This window comes from Atheta coriaria, unplaced genomic scaffold (assembly GCF_025399875.1).
Source record: "Atheta coriaria isolate IRGN ID8LTWV9N9 unplaced genomic scaffold, Caltech_Dcor_3.1 hic_scaffold_1_pilon, whole genome shotgun sequence".
Lineage (NCBI taxonomy): Eukaryota > Metazoa > Arthropoda > Insecta > Coleoptera > Staphylinidae > Dalotia > Dalotia coriaria.
The window spans coordinates 1,741,467-1,760,496 of NW_027045443.1; the positions used below are offsets into that span (position 1 = coordinate 1,741,467).

Genomic DNA, 19,030 nt, shown 5'->3' on the forward strand with positions numbered 1-19,030 from the left:
CCGCTGCCCTTGTACGGTGCCCTGAACACGAGTCACTTCTACCGCTGCCCTTGTACGGTGCCCTGAACACGAGTCACTTCTACCGCTGCCCTTGTACGGTGCCCTGAACATGAGTCACTTCTACCGCTGCCCTCTTTTAAACTAAAAGCGCAAGCGATCAAATTATATGAAAGATTGGAAACTCTATCAGGTAAAAAATAAAAATAATTTTATTCCATGGGGTATATGCGATCAAAACTAAACTAAAATATACTGCATGCGATATGAGCAGATGCCAACGTAAGAAAATGTTGTTTATACACAAACGTTGATAAAGCTGAAATTTTTTGTTAATGCTAGTCTCATCTATGAATTATACAGTAAATAAAAACATACAAATTTTCAAAATTCTCTTAAAAATGAAAATGAAAAACGTCTCAGTAAGATGAAACAAGAATTGTCCTTAGCAAATTTTTGTTTATGAATTATTCTCGACCTTTCCTATTTTCACAATTTGAATACCTTATTTTATAAAGAATTTTCCGAAGATTTAGAATCTTCAATCCGAAATAATTGGAATCGAAAAAAAACGAGATAAAAGGAGATAGAGTTAGGGCAGAATTCCGCTGAATTGTATCTTCAAGTACAACTCTTGCGCTTTTGTATGCAAAGGAAAAACTAAACAGTTAATTTTGAGATGTATCAGCCGGGTACACGACTATCCTATGTATTTGCAACACGCGGTGGAACGTGATAAATCAAAACAACGTAAATGCAAACTAATAGAGGACGCAGAAATGAAAACGAAAAATATAATTGAATTCTAAACTTACCAATGCAGACCTCATGGGACTCCAATGCACGGCAGATATTGCAAATAAAAAAAGAAACATAAGTTAAAACAAAAATATTTCACACGATTTAGTAATATTATAATCACACGGCGGAGAAAACAAACAATATGTGCTGAATAGTTAAAAGTTACTTACACCATACACCAGCACGATGGGTCATCTGAAGATGAATATCAAATCAACACTTAACCGGCATTTATGGACAACGAACGCGCAAACAAAAAATAACATTACTGTAGTCGAAATTAAATAGACCATTGATGATCGAATAAAATGCGAATTTGGAAAGTAGATGTCCGGACAAACAATACGAGTCGCGTAAAATACGTCTAGACCAACCAGAGACCGGCACGAAACTGGCTGCAAACTGTGCAAGCAACGACACGACAGTTTATGATAAGAAAGCAATAGATGCGCAAAGCCAGTGCGTCGATGGCACGCAGCCTTGAGCGCGAATCGCTTTGGCACGTTACCTGCGATCAAAACTAAACTAAGATGAACCAACATGCGGCGTGAGAGGATATCATGCATAGTATTCTACGCGGCGAATCCGATAAGAAGGTGTAAGTTGTGTTCAAAACAAACATCATTCTCGTGTCGAATGCTCGCGGTTGCTGATAGATATAGAAATAAACAATTCATGCTTATTTACCAATTTTTGTTAATGCTAGTGCCATCTATTAATAATGCAAATAGTAGTCCCGGATTGGATAAATAAAATTAATAAAAATTTAAAATCCAAATTATGTAATTCAGATTTCTTATACCGAAAGATTGGCCGATTTTACATAAGTTATTTTAGTGATATTTAATTCGATAGAACATGACGAATTGAATATTGAAAGGAACGAATCGCAGATTTTTAATCTACCCACAATTCTCTATAAAATAAGCTAGTTAAATTGGAAATCTAAGAGATGAAAAATCATCCTCATGCGGTTCCCTAAATACGAGTCACTTCGATCGCTGCCTTGCTACGGTACACCGAATGAGTACACTCTTGCACTATTTAAATATGCAACGGTATTAAAATTGTGCAAATCGTTCCTAGATAAAGTGCAGTGTACACAATACATTTACAAAAATGACAAAACTTGACGACTTTTGGGGGCGGTTTTCAGGTACTTCGCGCTTGATTTACAGGGTCGGCTAAAGCTCACCGCTATCTAAATATGCAAATGGCAGGAACCCACAGCTACCTTGTGCTACCTAAATAACCGCATTGCTAATATAATACTGCGAAAGAAAATAATCGAGGAACCAGCAGCGTAACTATAAAGCAGCAGCGTTAACAAAATTAGCCAGAAAATTGTAACACGTAAATTTAATTATGACAAATAATTACATGAATAAAACTTCAAAAGTCGATTGCTTTATTAAGATTCTCAAATTTACCGTAGTTACTCACACACCGAAAGGAATTTGACGAGCGAAGGCGATCGTACACGTATCAACAGGAGATAACAAATAATATGAATACGCCGGTTTGCTTGAAACGACAACACTTGCCATGCAATTTTTCGCACATGCTTTTAAGAATATAATAACTTCATGATAAAAATGCTGGTTCACAGCGCGAACTGCGAACAGTGTTATATCAATGTGTTTGAGATTACCTATTATTGAGTTTACTTACCGATTAGTACCAGCGCTGGAAACCTTCCACCGTAAACGAAAACTTTAGCGAAACACAATACACCACAATAATCACTAAGAGCATCGAATATAATACGCGTTACATATTTAAATCCTAAGAAAGGAGAATTGCGAGGAACGCGTGCGAACCATCCGTCGGATACGGTGAAACTAATTTTATTTCTGCAGTGTGCACAAACGGTACACGCCGCGCCATCACACGGTCACATATATACTACAAATTTATATACTACTATCGTACGCTATCAACTGACAATAAGATATAAGAGAACAGACCGGTTGAATTACAGTGTGGCGTGAGATGACAAGACTGTTTAGAGACCACCACAAACAAACAATGGGCGTGTATTGACGTCAATGAAATATAAATTTGTTTACCTTTTATTTCATTGAAATTTCTACAAAACAATTTATAAAATAATCGCAACCGATGATTCCTGTTGAAAAATGAAAGAACTTTCTGCCTATTATTCCCTATGAATTATTTTTCACCCCTTTTATTTTCCCGATTTTAATATTTTAACTTAACATAACTTATGGAAAGTTTAGAAACCCCGTCTCACATATAATTGTTTTGTCGCAACGCGCATTTCGAAGGCTGAGACTCCCTATTCAGGCTAAGAAATTGAACTGAAACGATGTTTTAGGGCATCTGCAAGGGTTTTAAGGAAACTATAAAAGGACCGTATTTTACAGGCTCCACAGAAAATTCGCAGCACTGCAATAGATGAGAAAAGAACTGAAACATTCCAACAAGGAAATTTTCTGAAACAACAGGATTATAACTTTATTCTTCCACATAGTGATTTTTGTTTTAAAATAATCAGAACGGTGCATCATACTAGTGCAATACAGTTACAATTGCATATTACAAAAAAGTGAAACATTAAGAATATAAAAACTAAACGTAACATTTTGCGAATGCTGCAAGGCTCATACCATCCTAGCACACATCGCACGAATCAGCTTATCGTAATTCAATAACGAAATGAGAAAGTTTCTCTTTGCTTATTTCATAATTATTCCTTCAGCGCGAGTAAGTGTTGTAAACGTCAAACAAGGTATAATAATCAACTATTTACAATGTTAGTTCTTCATTCTCTAACTAGCACATAACAAAGTCAATAAAATAGCGTGAAGAACATGTTCAAATTAATCACGTAATTTGAATAGACTTATAATACAAATCAAGTAATAAATATTTCACAATTTACATAAAATTTAAGTAGTCAACCTATCCCTGTGTGTTAAATGTACACGACTTTCTTTATACACCCTGCCTATATACAATTCTTGAAAAAAAATCCTCCTTCATTGATGTAAAAATAAACGAATCTTTATCCCAAATAAATACGACTTTCAGCTGTTTACACTAAAAGTAGAACAACGAAGAAATGTGTCTCTTATCGTTAAGTGCACAGCCTTTGTGTTTGAAACGTAATTACAATTAAATTTACACGATACACAATTGTTCATCATCTCAGCGACGCATGGTGCCGTTCAGAGGCACGTTGAGGTAGCCATACGTGTACATCGTGTTCTGCGGCGCCCGCTGTATCGTGGTTGGATCCTGGTACTGACCTTGCGTCATATTCACCATCTGCATGGGAAGCTGATTATTGATGAAACCGCCGTTCGGCAAATAATTGACGGTGGGTGCTTGTTGCTGCGCCATGCGATAGTTGCTCAAGTTGTACTGCGCCATGATGTTTGACGAATTGAGCGCCACGTTAGGACTCACACGTGACGGTGGCGTCTGCATGTGCTGAGCGACGTTTGGATTGCGGGTACGACCTAAGTTCTGACCCATTGGCGGCGTCACAGTACCCCCAATCTGGTTTAAATTCATGTTTGGCTTGTAGTACTGTGGATAGTTAAGCTGAATGTTGGGGGGCATAGCTGTGGGCGGCGTGGAGATATTGCGCTGATTCTGGAGCACTTGATGCGTCGGCGGTGGGGTCATCGTCGCGTGATGTGACGGTGGCGGTGTCAACGTCATGGCCGTCGCCGGTGGCGGAGTCATAGTATTACAAGCACTCGGCGGGATCATCTCCAATCCGTTGGTAAGCTGTTGCAGCTTAGCCAAGCTGCAGCTGTTATTCTGGTTCTGAGCCTGCGGCGTGGGAGTCGGCGTCGGTGTGGGAACTGTGTGTGCATGATAGAAGTTGCTGCCGGTCGTAACCGCGCAGCTGGTCTTCTGATGGCTCTGCGGTGTAGACATGCGGTGCGGGATCACAGATGTCACGTATGGGCTTCCTACCTGCGCGGTAAACGCCTGAGAGCTAACGGCCATTTGAGGCACCGGGATGTAGTTTCCTTGACTTATCTGGTGATGATGGTGCTGTTGATGCATAGCGCTGGCGGCACCAAGCTGGTGATGCGGATGTTGATAGCCAGGATGCATCGCATGATGAAGGTGGGCCTGCTGCTGTTGCTGCATATGATGTCCTTGGTGATGTTGCGCTTGATTTGCCTGCTGTAGATGCTGTTGGCTCACCGTCTGAACCGGGGGAGTCGCTCTTTGTCTCTGTTGTTGGACCTGCTGCACTGATGGAGTTGGTGGAGTACTCCTCATATTATGTTGTTTATTCGATGGTGTTGTGCTTCGGTTCCGGGGCTGTTGTACCTGTTGCTGCTGCTGTTGTTGTGACTGCTGTTGCTGAATGGATCGCTTGTTTTGCATGGGACTAGATGCCGGCTGCACAACTTGTTGTTGCTGCTGCTGGTGCAAATTCTGTTGCATATTATGTTGTACGGCGCAGTCATAACTAGGTGTTTGTGTGATGGAAGGCGGCCGTACTGATTCGACTGAATTCTGCGACGCCATATCGCTGGAGATGCTTGCTGGCGATTCCAAACCTAACTGGGATACGTCCAAGTCGCACTGGTTATAATGCAAACTATGAACCGAATTAGTGGTAGAATCCGGGGTGTACACTCCCATCGTCGACAACTCATGTTGCTGCTTCAGACTCTGCTGATGGTGATGATCATTCTCCCCGTCCACGCTCTCCTTCATTTTGTGATGTTGTTGATGCTTGTCAAGCTTGTCTACCTTGGAATCATCCTGCGCCTTCTTCAGACGATCTTCCTTCTTGGGAGCTTTTTCTGCTTTGGTTTTTGACTTCGCACTAGCTTTCTGGGGTTTTTCCGGTTTCTCTGGGTGTTTGACACTTGCTGGCGCTGCGGGTGTGCTTGGTACAGCAGGTGTAGACGGTGGTACAACGTCCAGAGGAGGAAAATATGGATACTGATACATGCTGCGCTCAAACGCTATGCGATGATCCCAGTGCCATTGTTGGTACTGTGATTGGGCCATCTGGTAGTTAGGTGTTCCCATGGAAAACTCCGGATTCGTCATTAATTTTTCAGCGGACATCTCCGTTGGCTTAGGAGCGATGCGTGCCTCCTCTTTGGGATACCTTACTTTGTCATCGTGCCGTTCCTTGTGTTTCTCGGACTTTTTCCGGTCGTCTTTTGCCCTAGCTTCCTGCTTCGGTTTTTTATTCGGGGGAGCTTGCACCAAATGTGCTTGCATCTCTTGTTGTTTAAGAGGCAATTGCTGGTAAGGCATCTGTACAGACTGATGTTCATGATGTTGGTGTTGAAAAGCTGTTTGCGGCATCGATGGATGGTGTAACTGCGGCTGAAGTTGCTGTACATGTTGTTGTTGAATGTCCGGAATCGAAGGGTGGTTAGGAGTGGGATGAGCCTGCATCATAGGCGATAAGCACGAAGACGGCATTTGTTGATTCACAACGTGCTGTGGCATTGCATGTTTGATATCATGAGTAGGCACCATTTGCTGCGGCAGCTGATGTTGAGTTGATGGTACCTGCGTCTTCACTGGCGATTTTTTAATGTCTGCTTGTGATCTAGATTCTTCGACGACATGGTTTAAATCCCTTTTGGGTTCTTCTTTAACTGGGTATGTTGCTTGTGCCTGCATCATTGGGGCAGGAACTGCCGGAACCGCCTGGTGATGTTGAGCAACGATTGGTTGTTGGGGTACCACCGGTTGTTGTTGTTGTTGTTGCTGCTGCTGATGAACAACAGCATGTTGTGTCTGCTGGATTGACTCATTCTGTTGCAGGGGAGGCTGAGGTGGCATAGGAGTATGTTGCGGGTGCCGCTGTTGGACTGGCGGTTGTTGCTGAATCAAAGGCGCTGGTTGGGGTTTAACGGGTGCAGATACCTGATGCTCCTGTACAGTTGGTTTCGGTATAGCAGCAGGCATCTGATTCATTTGTTTCGGAGCATGCTCCTCGAGAAACAATGGCTTCTCAGGATTTTCCGGCTTAACCAATTCTGTTTGTGCAATCACCTCTACTTTAGTCTCAGGCGGCGTCTTTGTGTTTAACATGGGATCATTATCAGCTTGCGCTTTTAATTCGGGAACTGGTGTAATACTTGCCACTGGGGTCTTCAGTACTTCATTCTGTTGCGAACTTGTCTGCTGATCACATATTTGCATATTTAAATCTGTGGTGTCTTGCAGAGCACCAATTTCTTTAGATTGTTCTGTGTCAATACTTGCGCTTTCATTATTCACTATTGTATCGGTCGCTTCTTTAACTTCTTTAACTACCTGTTTATCACCCAAGTCATCCTTTTTTATCGCTTCCTTGGGACTTTCTTCCTTCTGATCCGCAGGTAACAATTTAGTTTCATTTTTTAGCGATTCATTTGTATTTGTCACATTCTCGTCTGGCTGCACAGATGTTGTCTCAGAAGTCGTCTCAACTGGTTTGTCTTTCGCAGGGAGCAATACTTCTGGAGGTGGTACTAACAGTGTAGGCGGTGGAACAAGAGTACCAAGTATGGGTTGAGGAGTTGGAGGGGATACTTTCTTGTCAATTTCCTCTTTCTTATCAGCAGTGGACTTTTTAGGGACAATATTTTTAACTTCATCTTCTTGTTCGTCATGAGTGGGACTCAATATACCGTATTTCTTTGTAATTTCTCTGATTTCTTCCTGTGAGATGATTTTGATCTTCTGTCCATCGATTTCGGTTTCGGATTCCGATGTACTTGAAAATTCGTTTTGTATCCTCTTTATCTCCTTTTCTTTCGACTCCTGTTTCGCGGGTGGATCGGCTAGTTTCAACAGATTGTTATTTTCTTTCTCTGGTGTTCGGTTGACAGTCTTCTCTGGTGTTGTGTTCGTGCCGGTTTGCATTTCCACATCTTCCTCCATCTCATCATCGGCTTCAGCTGAAGAATCTTCTTCACACGAAGGCCGCTTAGAAGACCTTTTATTGGAGATTTCTTTCGGTTTAGCTTTGAGTGCGTCGGTAGAATTGGATTTCTCGGCAACTTTCTCTCCGTCGTCCTCAGATTTCACCGATTCAGATTCACTCACTTGCTTCTTGAGCATTTCAGGGATGGTTAATTGCGATAATGGCTTCTTCTTCTTTGACCGTCCGCCCCAGCCAGTTCTCCGTCGTGGTTTCACCGGCGATCGATTTTTTCTTGCCGTAGGACTTTGATCTGTGATGGCTTCAGACTTGACCACCTCGATCAACTCAGTTTTCTCTTCGTTTTCCACCTTATCTTCTACCATTTCTTCGACAATTGGTTTAGCTTTTGCACCAGATTTTTCATTCTTTATTGGAGACTCTGATTTACTGTCCACAACCTTCTCCTTCTCTTCTGCTTTCCTCATTTTGCGCTGACTCCATCGCAATCCTTGCTCCTTGGCCAGTGTTCGACGCGATCTAGTCGGCGTTCGCAAGTCTGTCTCTTTCCTCAGCTTGTCTTCCTTATTTACCGAATCGGCCCGCTTCTCACCATCGCTTTCTTCGGGCGCACTATCCAGCACACTACGTTTCCGTTTGCGCTCGCTGAAAGTATTCACCGTCTCGTTGAACTTATTCGGCCTTGTTCGTTTCCGACCGGACGACGTGGCTTCTAACTTCTCCTCCGCTTTATCCTCTACAACAGTTCTCGTCTCCTTAGGCACTTTGGGTGTTTTTGAACTAGACACCGGGCGTCGCTTCTTGCCACGTTTCAGCTTTACACCGGTCGTTTCTATAATTATTTTCTCCGGCTGTGGTACAATAATATCAGCCGTCTCCTCCATGCCGTTATCCTTGTCAGTGTCTTTATCTGAATCGTCGCCGAACGGATTCACAACAGTAGTCAGCAGAGGCGTCCAGCGCAAACATTCCGGATCAATTTTGATGCGAGTTTTTGACTTTGCCAGGCGTTCAGCATACGCGTCCACTTGGTTCCAGTCGACCGCGATGACCGCCTTTTGTGTGCCATTCTCCCCCTTACTCCGCCTGATAAATTTGAGCAAATCCAATGCAGTCGCAATGTCGTGACAGTACATGCCTGTTTCTTTACTGATGGAAGTCAATTTCACTTCCATCATATCCCTGTGATTGTGTAGGTATTCCAGCAATACCGACTTCCAATACGCATGATAGGATACGCGCCCCAAGTCCGATAATGGTTTCTCCGGTGTTCCTGGTTGGCCCTCCTCCTTCGACAACAAGTAACCTGCAAGTTTCATTAGTAAGTACACAATTCCGTGCAAACATAACAAATGAATACTTACTGAAATCGATTAAAAATCTACCATAGCCTTGTCGTTGGTATTGTGGCATCGTCATAATACAACTGACGTTGTACTTCTGTTGACAATGCTTTTCCTTGCTAAAGTATCCTACCAGATGACAGCCTTTCCTGTCGTTTTTCGTAAGCACGTAGAACAGGAAAGGCTCCACGTCGTAGTACAGCGTCTTGTGGTCCAAGAAAAGTTTCGCAAGCAGGCACAAGTTCTGGCAATAGATCTTATTGACATTGCCGTCCACCTCAAAGACGGAGATGTCACCGCAGCGGTAAATCTCAGTGGCGGGTGGATGCTTCCAAGTGCATTTGTCCTGATGTCGCTCCAGTACAGCCTTGCTCTTGGTGTACTTCAGACAAAATTCGCAAAGAAACAGTTTGGGAAGGCGAGCGTATTCTTGTGGGAACGGTGACGAATACCATGTGTCAATTTCGTACTTGCCAAACTCGATAGCGGCCGGATTGCGGCCCTGTACAACCATTGCATGACTGGGCGAGATAAGAAGTCCGTCGGAAACGGCCGTGGTTTGATTAGCGCGTTCGCGCGTCTCCTTAAATAGTTCGACATCCTTTTGTGTCACGCCGGGCGGCAGCGGCTGCTTGGCATCTGCAACATATTAACGCGCATTTAGAGAGGGCGGGACGACGCTAGCGCAGAAAAGGAATGGAGCCTTTTCCGGGTGGGTTAGCGTCGTTCAACAACGAAGAATGCGACAGCGAGTGCGCGTTTCATTGCTGAGCGATGGAGGTAAAAATGGGGAAAATACGCATGCACGGTAATTAGTTGTGATATCTCAACCCTAGAATATAAAAAGCATCAAAAACCTCGTATACTGCCAGCCAATCAGACAGGTTCGCTTACTTTATATATCTTTAAAGTGTTTGCAAGCTTTAACTTGACCATTGCACCAATTTAACAGCCAGCCAGCTCCTTGACGGAACAATATTAGATTAAGTCTATTACTGCAATGGTCAAATTAATAAAAATCACAAAACACACCAGTGACCAGTGAAATATTATCAACATGCAAAGTAGATTATGTATGGATAAAGAGTGTGTGGAGTAGTTAATATTAAGCGAATCGTGGGGGAGAAACAGTCTGAGGAGATTAATCGAGTGGAGAGGATCGCAAATTACTCTGAGCCAAAGGTGAATTGATAGAAATTAGTTGCATTTGAGCGGGGGGCCGGACGGGAGGAATTAATCGGTTAATCAGCACCGATCCAGTGATCGAATGCTGATGTTGCAGGGATTGCGTTGTGGTGATTGTGATAAATATTGGTAATGGTAATATAATCCTCTTTTTGTTCTGGTGGTGTGATCCTTACCCGTCTGATTGGTGGCAAGCGGCAGCACCGACAGAGGTTGGGATTGTTGTGGCGTAGAAGTGGCGCTGGTTAGCGACGTATCGTGATTCGATCGCTTTTTGCCGGTCGAATTGTGGTGCGTAGCTCGTTTCTCGCTTTCGTTGCCGCTCTCGCAATTGTTTTGCGCGGCGGGTCTAGAACGTCCGGATGCCGGCGTTGCCGGTTCGCTCGTCGCCTGCGACGAGTGCTTCACCTTGCGCGAATGCGTCTCCAACCGCTTGGAGTTCACCGCCGTCTTGACGAGATTCGAGGGCGTGAGCGACTTTTTGAGCTTGTCGCGTCGGCTCGCCCGCTCCGACTCCAACTCGATGTCGGAGTCGGTGGTCTCGGTGCGGCGCTTCGCTCTGCTGGTAACATGCACGAGAGGCGATGGTTGCACCTCGTCCTCTTCGGTCGCATCGGCATCATTTGCCTCGATCACGGGCTCTCTCCGCTCGGCCAGCGGCGTTTCCGATTTGTCCCTCTTGGCTCTGTCCACGCGCTGACCAGTCACTTTACTGTTTCTATTACGGCCTTCGAGTGGCGTCGCAAATAAATGAGACAGGCCGTCGAAGAGGTTCTTCAATTGACCCATACCCTTTTTCAACTCCTTCGCAACGGCGCCGCCCTCAGCGAGAATACTATCACCGGCATTCTTTCTGCCGTCTGCTTTCATCGGAGGTTCGCCTTCCTGAGCCTGCGCAGCGGCTGCGGCGAAACCCCAGAGTTTGCAGTCGGCCTGAATACCTCCGATCTCACCAAACGTAGGCTGCGGCGCCGGTTTTTGCGTCAACTGTTGTTGTTGCGCACGAGTGGAGGTACGGCGCAGCACAGAAGCCGCTACAGGTGCATCGTCCGAATTATTCGACTCTGAACCTGAACTCCCCGAGTCCGAGTTCGAGCTGCTCGAGGAGCAGTCAGAGCCGCTCGACGACGATGACGACGGCGACGAGGACGTTCTAGACGCCGCCTTGGTGGCGTGCGCGTTGTTGGTTTGACGTTTCTTTTTGTCGTTGAACGCAGAGAGCCGAAAGAATTTCTGCTTCTCCTTCGACATGCGATCGGAGCTGGCGATGCGCTGCTGGTTCCGCGCGGCGTTGTGGTTATTGTTGGCTATTTGTGGTTTTTGGTTGGTGGGGGGATATGGGCTTTTTGTGGGATAATTTATGTTGGGTTTTGGCGTACCCTCGTGATCGCTGCTATCGGACTCACTCAGGTGAACGGCAGGCCGATGCGTCGGAAGCTTTTTGCGTGGCGACGACGGCGTTGCTTTCAGCGTGGACGAGGTCGACGCGCCGGCATTGCCTCGGCTCGACGTCGGCGTACTGTTGATGTCTTTTGCTCTGCAAATACACGCACTTCAGTCACACAACTTATGTATCCGAAAGAAATTCAATACAGAGCGCTGCATGATTTAATTTGATCAAGTATTAACACACACACACACACACACACACTTCACCAACCTCAAGTACCAAACGTGCCCTGCATGCATGACCATATGTTTTTAACTTTCCGTCCTCTGACAGTAACAAAAAGAAGTCAATGGGACAAAATAAGACAAAACTAACATTGAATTTCTTGAAAACGTTGTGTATGCATTTTTGTGAGTGTGTAAGTTAGTGATAGTTACAAAATTTCTACACATATTGCGCTATTTTTTTTTATCGAAGCAACCACGTACCTTTGCGCCTTCTCCTTGTTCCGCTCCCTTCCTTTATCAACCTTCTTCCGGGCGGTGGAGGCGCCCTCGGGTGTCTTAGGCATGCCTAAACACTCTGCGCATCGCCATGCAGTCTTGACCTTCTTGTCGACAGGCACGTCCAGGCATTCCATATGGAACTTGCTCTTGCAGTGCGCGCAACAGATGAGACAAGTGGACACATCGTTACTGTCTGAAACGCCCAAATAAATTCGCGTTAGAATCACCCGGGGGGCGACGCTGCGCGTGCGTAAAATACTTACTGCACACCGAGCAGGACTTGCACTCTTCGCAGTACCATCGATTCCCTCTGCCGATGAGGAGTGCGAGTTCCGGGCCGGCGTAAGCGCAAGATAGATGCACCGCATTGTTGCACTCATTGCAGGCGCTCAGCTTCTCGAACTCGCCGTGCTTGTTCTTCTGGTCGGTGCCGAGGCACTCCATGCAATACTGGGAGGCGGCCGGCGAGATGGAGGAGCCAACCTTCGACGTGCCGGTCGTCGGGGATTGCTGTAACAACAATAACCATCGCGCGCAATTAAATTCGTGTTCAGCACGATGCTGCAATTGGCATGCATGACGCACGCGTTCAAGTCACGTTGGTGTGTCGCGTTCACATGGCCCTTGCACGCATTCACGAGCGACTGCACGCAAATGTGCCAGTGACAGGTGTTCGATTAATCAACCCAGCGAACAAAAACGGACGCGCACGTTATTTACATACACAGAAACGGTAAGTGGGTGCACAAAAGAAAAACAAGTAAGCGCAAGTAGCGCGCGCGCGCGCGCGTTCCGACGGCCGTCGGACGACGCAGTTCGCTTCATAGGGGTGAGTTACAACTGAAGGCACTTACCAAATCGAGCGAATCATTGCTGGAGTTCGCCTTCTTGTGGCATCTCCGGCTGCTGGGGCTGAGGAAGTTGTAATTGTATTTGAAGCACTTGCCGTCCTGCACTACGCATCTACGACTAACGGCGCGCTTCACACCGAAACGCAGCAATGTTTTCAGCTCGACCTCGTCACCTTCGATGGTGTACGACTGACGCACGTACTTCTCGATGCTCTTCAGCGACGAGCCTTCGCGTTCACCAAGCTCGCGCACCGCTTTGGTGACGACCTTGCTGAGATCGGAGCCGCGCGTAATATGCAACGGCCGCGGCGGCAAGCCGTCGGGGTCTTTGTAGCTGCTTTGGCCCTTGTTGAATACCTTGAGCACATCACCCTGCCGCACGGCCACCTCCAGCCGCTCGGCGACGACATCCTCATGATAGTTGTTATGCTGGCGGATCGCGTGGCAAATGCGCTCGACGCTCGGCCGCTGCTTCTGCGAGCGGATCTTGCGGATGGCGTCAAGGATCCAGCGCGACCAGACCGTCTGCGGCACGTCCGGCTCGGTCATTGTCTCTGCGGGGCGAAAAGCGGATTCGGACGCGTGTTTCGGTCGGCCGCTAGCCGTCGGTGGCCATCTTGGGCGAGGAGCACGGCTCACGGCTAAACTCGGTGCGCGACGGACGCGGGACACGCGATTCCGCAGCGCATTTTCGTCCAAGAGGCCGTGCACAACCCCAGAGGCGGCCACAGGCGCTTGCCGCGATCACTTGTCCGACGGGCGACGTACGCCGCTGCGCGCTCCGGCGGCTGGTGCTCCAATTCGACGTCGCCACACGCACGCACGCACGCACGCACAGCTCACAACTCGTGCCGCACTGTCTTCTTTCGATTACAGATCACTGACCAGGAAGCGGGCACGTTGTTTTGCAGACATCGTGTTCACAACAAAAGGCGATTGATGCCGTCGCGCGCTATGTGTTGGTGTCGCGATTTGCTATATTTTATTGTGACAAAATGGCTATATCGGTAGGCTGAAAGCGCGCGCGCGGGCCCGCGTTGATGCCATGTTGATGCTGGCGATATCTTTGTCTACTGCACGCGTACATCCAGCACTCGACGATTGCTGTTTGACAGCTGCGCTTCTAGTTGGCGCCAATCACCACTATGTCGCCACCAGTCGCACCAAATCGTACACTGTGAGCTTGTGGGCGCAACCGTCGCCAATACTACAAACAAGCGAGAAAGAAAATTATTACCATGCGCTCAGCGATTGCCTCATTGGGTACATTTTACAGCTATCTCATGTTTCAATTAAGTTTTCCTTTTTACTCACTAACTACCTAAACACTCTGACGCATGCGTCCTACCCTCACAGCAGAAAACTCCGAAGAAAGAAAAGAGAGGACAGAATGATTCACTCCGCATCGGAAGTTCAAAATATTTGGAACGACGCCATTTACCGACGATCACGTCATTCATTTAACACGTGTGCGCCGTCCGAGCCGTTGGCGTTTTGCGCACATCATGCCATCAGATCACTCAAGCAGCGACGAAGATGACTCCGTCGAACAGAGCAACGGCGAAGAAGAGGAACAACCAACTCACACAACACAACCAGACGACGACGACGACGACGCCGATGCTGATTCCAACTTAACCTGGCAGGACCTGGTAAGACCCACGTGTTTCAACAAACACGTTTCGCACATTGATACAGCAATTAGTAACTGCAGGGCCTCGTCGATGTACTCTGCAAGGCATGCGAACAACTAAAATGGAAGTCTCCGTCGAAGATTCAACGCGAATCTATTCCCGTGGCGCTCCAGGGCAAGGACGTTATCGGCCTGGCTGAAACCGGCTCCGGTAAAACAGCTTCCTTCGCGTTGCCTATTCTACAATCACTACTGCAAAACCCACAGCGATACTTCGCGCTTGTACTCACCCCGACCAGAGAATTGGCGTTCCAAATCTCCGAACAATTCGACGCGCTCGGCGCTTCCATCGGCGTCAAATGCGCTGTGATCGTCGGCGGAATGGACATGATGTCGCAGGCGCTGGTACTCGCCAAGAAACCACACGTGCTGATTGCAACACCCGGCCGATTGCTAGATCACCTAACGAACACCAAGGGTTTCAATTTGAAACAGCTAAAGTATCTTGTTATGGATGAAGCAGACAGAATCCTCAACATGGATTTTGAGGTGGAAGTCGACAAAATCCTGAAGGTTATTCCGCGTGAGAGGCGCACGTTTTTGTTCTCGGCGACGATGACCAAGAAGGTTAATAAGTTGCAACGCGCTTGTTTGAAAGATCCTGTAAAGGTGGAGGTGTCCACCAAGTACCAGACCGTGGAGAAGCTGCAACAATATTATATATTCATTCCAGTAAAATTCAAAGTAAGCCAAAACAGGCGTTTATTAAAACGAAAATTTAATTTTTATTTTATTTCTTGACTAGGATGTGTATTTAGTACACATTTTAAACGAAATGGCAGGCAACACATTCATGATTTTCTGCTCTACATGTAATAACACGATACGCACGGCGTTAATGCTGCGAAATCTTGGATTCACAGCAGTACCGCTGCACGGGCAAATGTCACAGAATAAACGACTCGCGGCGCTGAATAAATTCAAAGCGAAAAACCGCTCGATACTTATATCTACCGATGTTGCAAGCAGGTAATTCATCCCTGTAATCTAACATTTCTTCATTAACCAATTCAAAAATATCTACTATAAATTACAGAGGTTTAGATATTCCGCACGTTGACGTAGTGATTAACTTTGATATCCCGACGCATAGCAAAGATTACATTCATCGTGTTGGGCGAACAGCGCGCGCTGGTCGCTCGGGCAAAGCCATCACCTTTGTAACACAATACGACGTTGAATTATATCAACGCATCGAAGAACTCATTGAAAAGAAACTACCACTCTACAAAACGGAAGAGGAAGAAGTTATGGTGCTGCAGGAACGCGTTGCTGAGTCACAGCGACTCGCCAAACTCGACATGAAAGATCTGGATGGTAAAAAGGGTGGCAAGCGGCGCAAAGGCGATGGCGATGATGACGACATGGAAATGTCTTCTGGTGTGCGCAAACGTTTGAAAGGCGGCGGTGGCGGAGGCAAGAAAAAGTTCAAGGGCAAGGGGAAAAAGTAACAGGATGAAAATATCTTGTATTTTGTTATTTTAAATGTTAATAAATGCGCAATATCGGTATTAGTTTCAAAGATTAATATAAAAACGCGCAAACAATTAAAAAAAGGTAATTATTTCACATTATGTATCATATAACTGTTTCTAATCAGTAAATATTTTATTTTTCTAGATATTCCCATAAATATCTTCAAGTCTATACAGTTAAACAGGTAATTCTCTTAAAATACAAATTTAATCATGCATGAAAACTGATTTACAGTCAATTAATTAAATGATGCATAAACCTAGCACAGTATGAATCAGATGATTTCTATATATTCGTCACTACCACTGATTTTGTTATTGAAATCATGCATGCATGAAACAATCTCTAAGAATGTTAAAATAATAATTTCTGTTTGTCTTCAGATTACGCTGTTTACCTCCATCTACATTATGTATCATTTAAAAGGTAAACTAATACTAACTTTCTATTAGCAACAGACATACATAGAGATAAAATAATTACATTCCTTACCTGCACGTTTCATCTTCTCAAGTTCACAATAAATTAAAATATGATTGCGCACTTATTGAAAACCCGTACGTGTTGTCTTGATGAAAGTTGATTTACTAATGCCAAATGTGTTCCTCTTTCAGATCGTCACTTAAAGTCAACAACATTATTTCCACGACGTTTCAAAGGTAAATTATTGATTGTTTCACTTAAATGTTTACACATGCTATGATAACAATGATTACTATTCCTCATTTCCACTGATATTGATAAAATGTGTCAATATCTCTAAAGTAAATACAAATTTTTCTTATTTTTTGCAGTGTTGCGACCGGAAAATTCGAGAATGAATGAGTTTAAAGGTAAATATTTTATGCATACTTTGTATATCTACGCGTGAAAGTTCAAATGATGCATACAAGTTGGAAATGATAACAAATAACAATGATTATTATCATATTCGTCACTACCACTGATTTTTTACCAAAGAATTTGCGTTTTTTTTTTGTTTCTTCAATTTTACCGATAAAAATACAAGTTTTGTTTCATTTCCAGGTGAATTTGAAGAAGCAGATGCAATTTCCCTTCAGGCAGAAGACATTTACAGTTGTATTAATAAAAATAAACGAATAAAATGTTAGAAAGTTATTTGTGGCGTGGTAATTTCAAAGAAATCCTACAAAAAAAAAAACAACCGAGCGCACCGTTGCCTAGATACTGGCAATTTTTAATATTTTCGCGACTTCCTACTGGCACCCCATTGAATGACACCCCTATGAACTGTCCACAGCTTGCGCTACAAAGAGTGCTCCGCCGTCGGCGCCCGATGCGGCCAAGACGCAGGCACAATTCAAAACGATCTTCCGGAAATGCCGCTGACGTACGGCCGGTGACGTCACGCACTGGCAATAACGCGCTCGAGGCAAATGGCAAAACAGTGGCCGTCTGCAAGCTGCGCACCGACATGGCTACCTCCAAGCACCAAGAGGTCGAGGTACTGGACAATTGGGAAGACATCGAAGACTCGGACGTAAGTGAGGCGGTGGTGCGATGGTGAGGACCGACAATGCACGGTGGCAGCCCAGCGCTCGCCCGCGACGCACTTCGCATTGCCTGGCGAGGTTAAGTTTGCGCAAAGCCATTGCTTGCGAGTGCTACACATTGCTGCATTTAGACCACTACGATCCTCACCGCTAATCGGACGCAATTCTCTTTCAATTCCAGGTTCTCGAAAGGAAGTTCAGAAATTTGCAGCCGCCCAGTCAGAACAAGTACGTAACGCAGTGCAAAACTGCAAATAAACTAAACTACATCTTGTGCACTTATATACATGTGTGTATTGTTTAACCCAGATGTAATGGAATGAGCAGACAATTTAATATCATTTTAAGCGAGGATGACGCGCTGCGGTCACAGTACGTGCAGCCGGAACCAACGGTGACGATTTTAAAACGGCCCTCGAAACAAAACCACGCCGGCAGCGAGAATAAGGTGGTGCAGCCGAAGAAAACGTTAAAGCAACGCGAGCAAGAATATGCCGAAGCACGCCTGCGGATACTCGGCGAAGCCTCGAGTCCGGATCGACCTGAAGAAAGCAGCAATCGCTATGCGAGTATACAACACAAGGGCGGACGCAGTTGTACACCGGCCGTGAAAGCGGTGCACAATCCACAGCCGCTGCCGCCCCAAGACGATAATGTGATAAGACTGCCCAAGGGCCCCGACGGCTCCAAGGGCTTCGTGAAGAGATAGTACAGGCTGCGCCGCGATTTTACCCGCCTGCCCATCACCACATCGCTATTTTAAGTTCATTTTCGTGTAAATATGGTAGTTGAGTTCGTTCGGTGGATAATTTTACAAACGTTAGGCTAAGCGTAGACTATTAAGCACGGCGGCGCGCAGCCCTTCATCGCGATGGCTGCCCGCAATCGAACGTCGTCGATTTGTTTTTCTTTTATTCTATCTTCTTTTTTTTTTACTTCACGGACGTGTTTTCCTTGGTTCTCTTTTTATATATACCATAGGCTGATTGTACAAGTATCACCAGTTAATATTTAAAATGTATAAAATGATGATATTGAAATCGGTGTGGCGCGAGCTCGACTCGCGCGCAGAGGGTTCCGTGCCGATACTGATCGAAAATAAAATTCATATTGCTTTTATGCCACCACACACACACGATTTGACGCAATTTTAAGTTATGAAGAGCAGCAGCAGCCGCGGCTACGTACCGGGACCTCTGCGCAACAGTCTGCGGTTGCTTCACATACCCGACCTTATCCTGAGCCTAAATTACAGGATTATAAAGTAATAAATATTTTAAATTAATATCTGACTCGAATTTTATTTATATGCGCGTGAAAATGTGGACATTTTTGAAAAGCGACCTCAAAACGCATCAAGAACTAATGTCCTGCAATAATACCCT

General features: G+C 45.4%; 3 protein-coding genes across 5 annotated transcripts; 2 read left to right on the top strand and 1 right to left on the bottom strand.

Annotated features, from left to right (window-relative positions):
- Nucleotides 1-3,250: 3,250 nt before the first annotated feature.
- On the bottom strand, nt 3,251-14,164 carry enok (enoki mushroom). Of its 2 annotated transcripts, none has more exons than XM_065309451.1 (6): nt 12,966-14,164; nt 12,375-12,621; nt 12,094-12,304; nt 10,392-11,752; nt 9,052-9,669; nt 3,251-8,993 (listed from the first exon to the last, which is right to left on the bottom strand). In XM_065309451.1, the coding sequence occupies exons 1-6, from the start codon at nt 13,509-13,511 to the stop codon at nt 3,970-3,972; spliced, it is 8,007 nt and encodes a 2,668-aa protein (XP_065165523.1). In that variant the 5' UTR covers nt 13,512-14,164; the 3' UTR covers nt 3,251-3,969. The 2 variants fall into 2 exon arrangements, with proteins under 2 accessions (XP_065165523.1, XP_065165530.1); XM_065309458.1 differs by having other exon boundaries at nt 11,595-11,752; nt 12,966-14,159.
- Nucleotides 14,165-14,328: 164 nt separating this feature from the next.
- pths (probable ATP-dependent RNA helicase DDX47) lies at nt 14,329-17,250 on the top strand. Of its 2 annotated transcripts, XM_065309469.1 has the most exons (9): nt 14,329-14,614; nt 14,677-15,339; nt 15,401-15,624; nt 15,692-16,212; nt 16,276-16,315; nt 16,515-16,557; nt 16,746-16,790; nt 16,926-16,964; nt 17,158-17,250. In XM_065309469.1, exons 1-4 carry the CDS (start codon nt 14,468-14,470, stop codon nt 16,104-16,106), a joined length of 1,449 nt encoding a protein of 482 aa, XP_065165541.1. In that variant the 5' UTR covers nt 14,329-14,467; the 3' UTR covers nt 16,107-16,212; nt 16,276-16,315; nt 16,515-16,557; nt 16,746-16,790; nt 16,926-16,964; nt 17,158-17,250. The 2 variants fall into 2 exon arrangements, with proteins under 2 accessions (XP_065165541.1, XP_065165548.1); XM_065309476.1 differs by lacking the exon at nt 16,515-16,557.
- A 161-nt stretch (nt 17,251-17,411) lies between these two features.
- LOC135797242 (SUZ domain-containing protein 1) lies at nt 17,412-18,930 on the top strand. The gene is made up of 3 exons (XM_065309489.1): nt 17,412-17,632; nt 17,827-17,873; nt 17,955-18,930. The coding sequence occupies exons 1-3, from the start codon at nt 17,429-17,431 to the stop codon at nt 18,352-18,354; spliced, it is 651 nt and encodes a 216-aa protein (XP_065165561.1). The 5' UTR covers nt 17,412-17,428; the 3' UTR covers nt 18,355-18,930.
- Nucleotides 18,931-19,030: the final 100 nt, after the last annotated feature.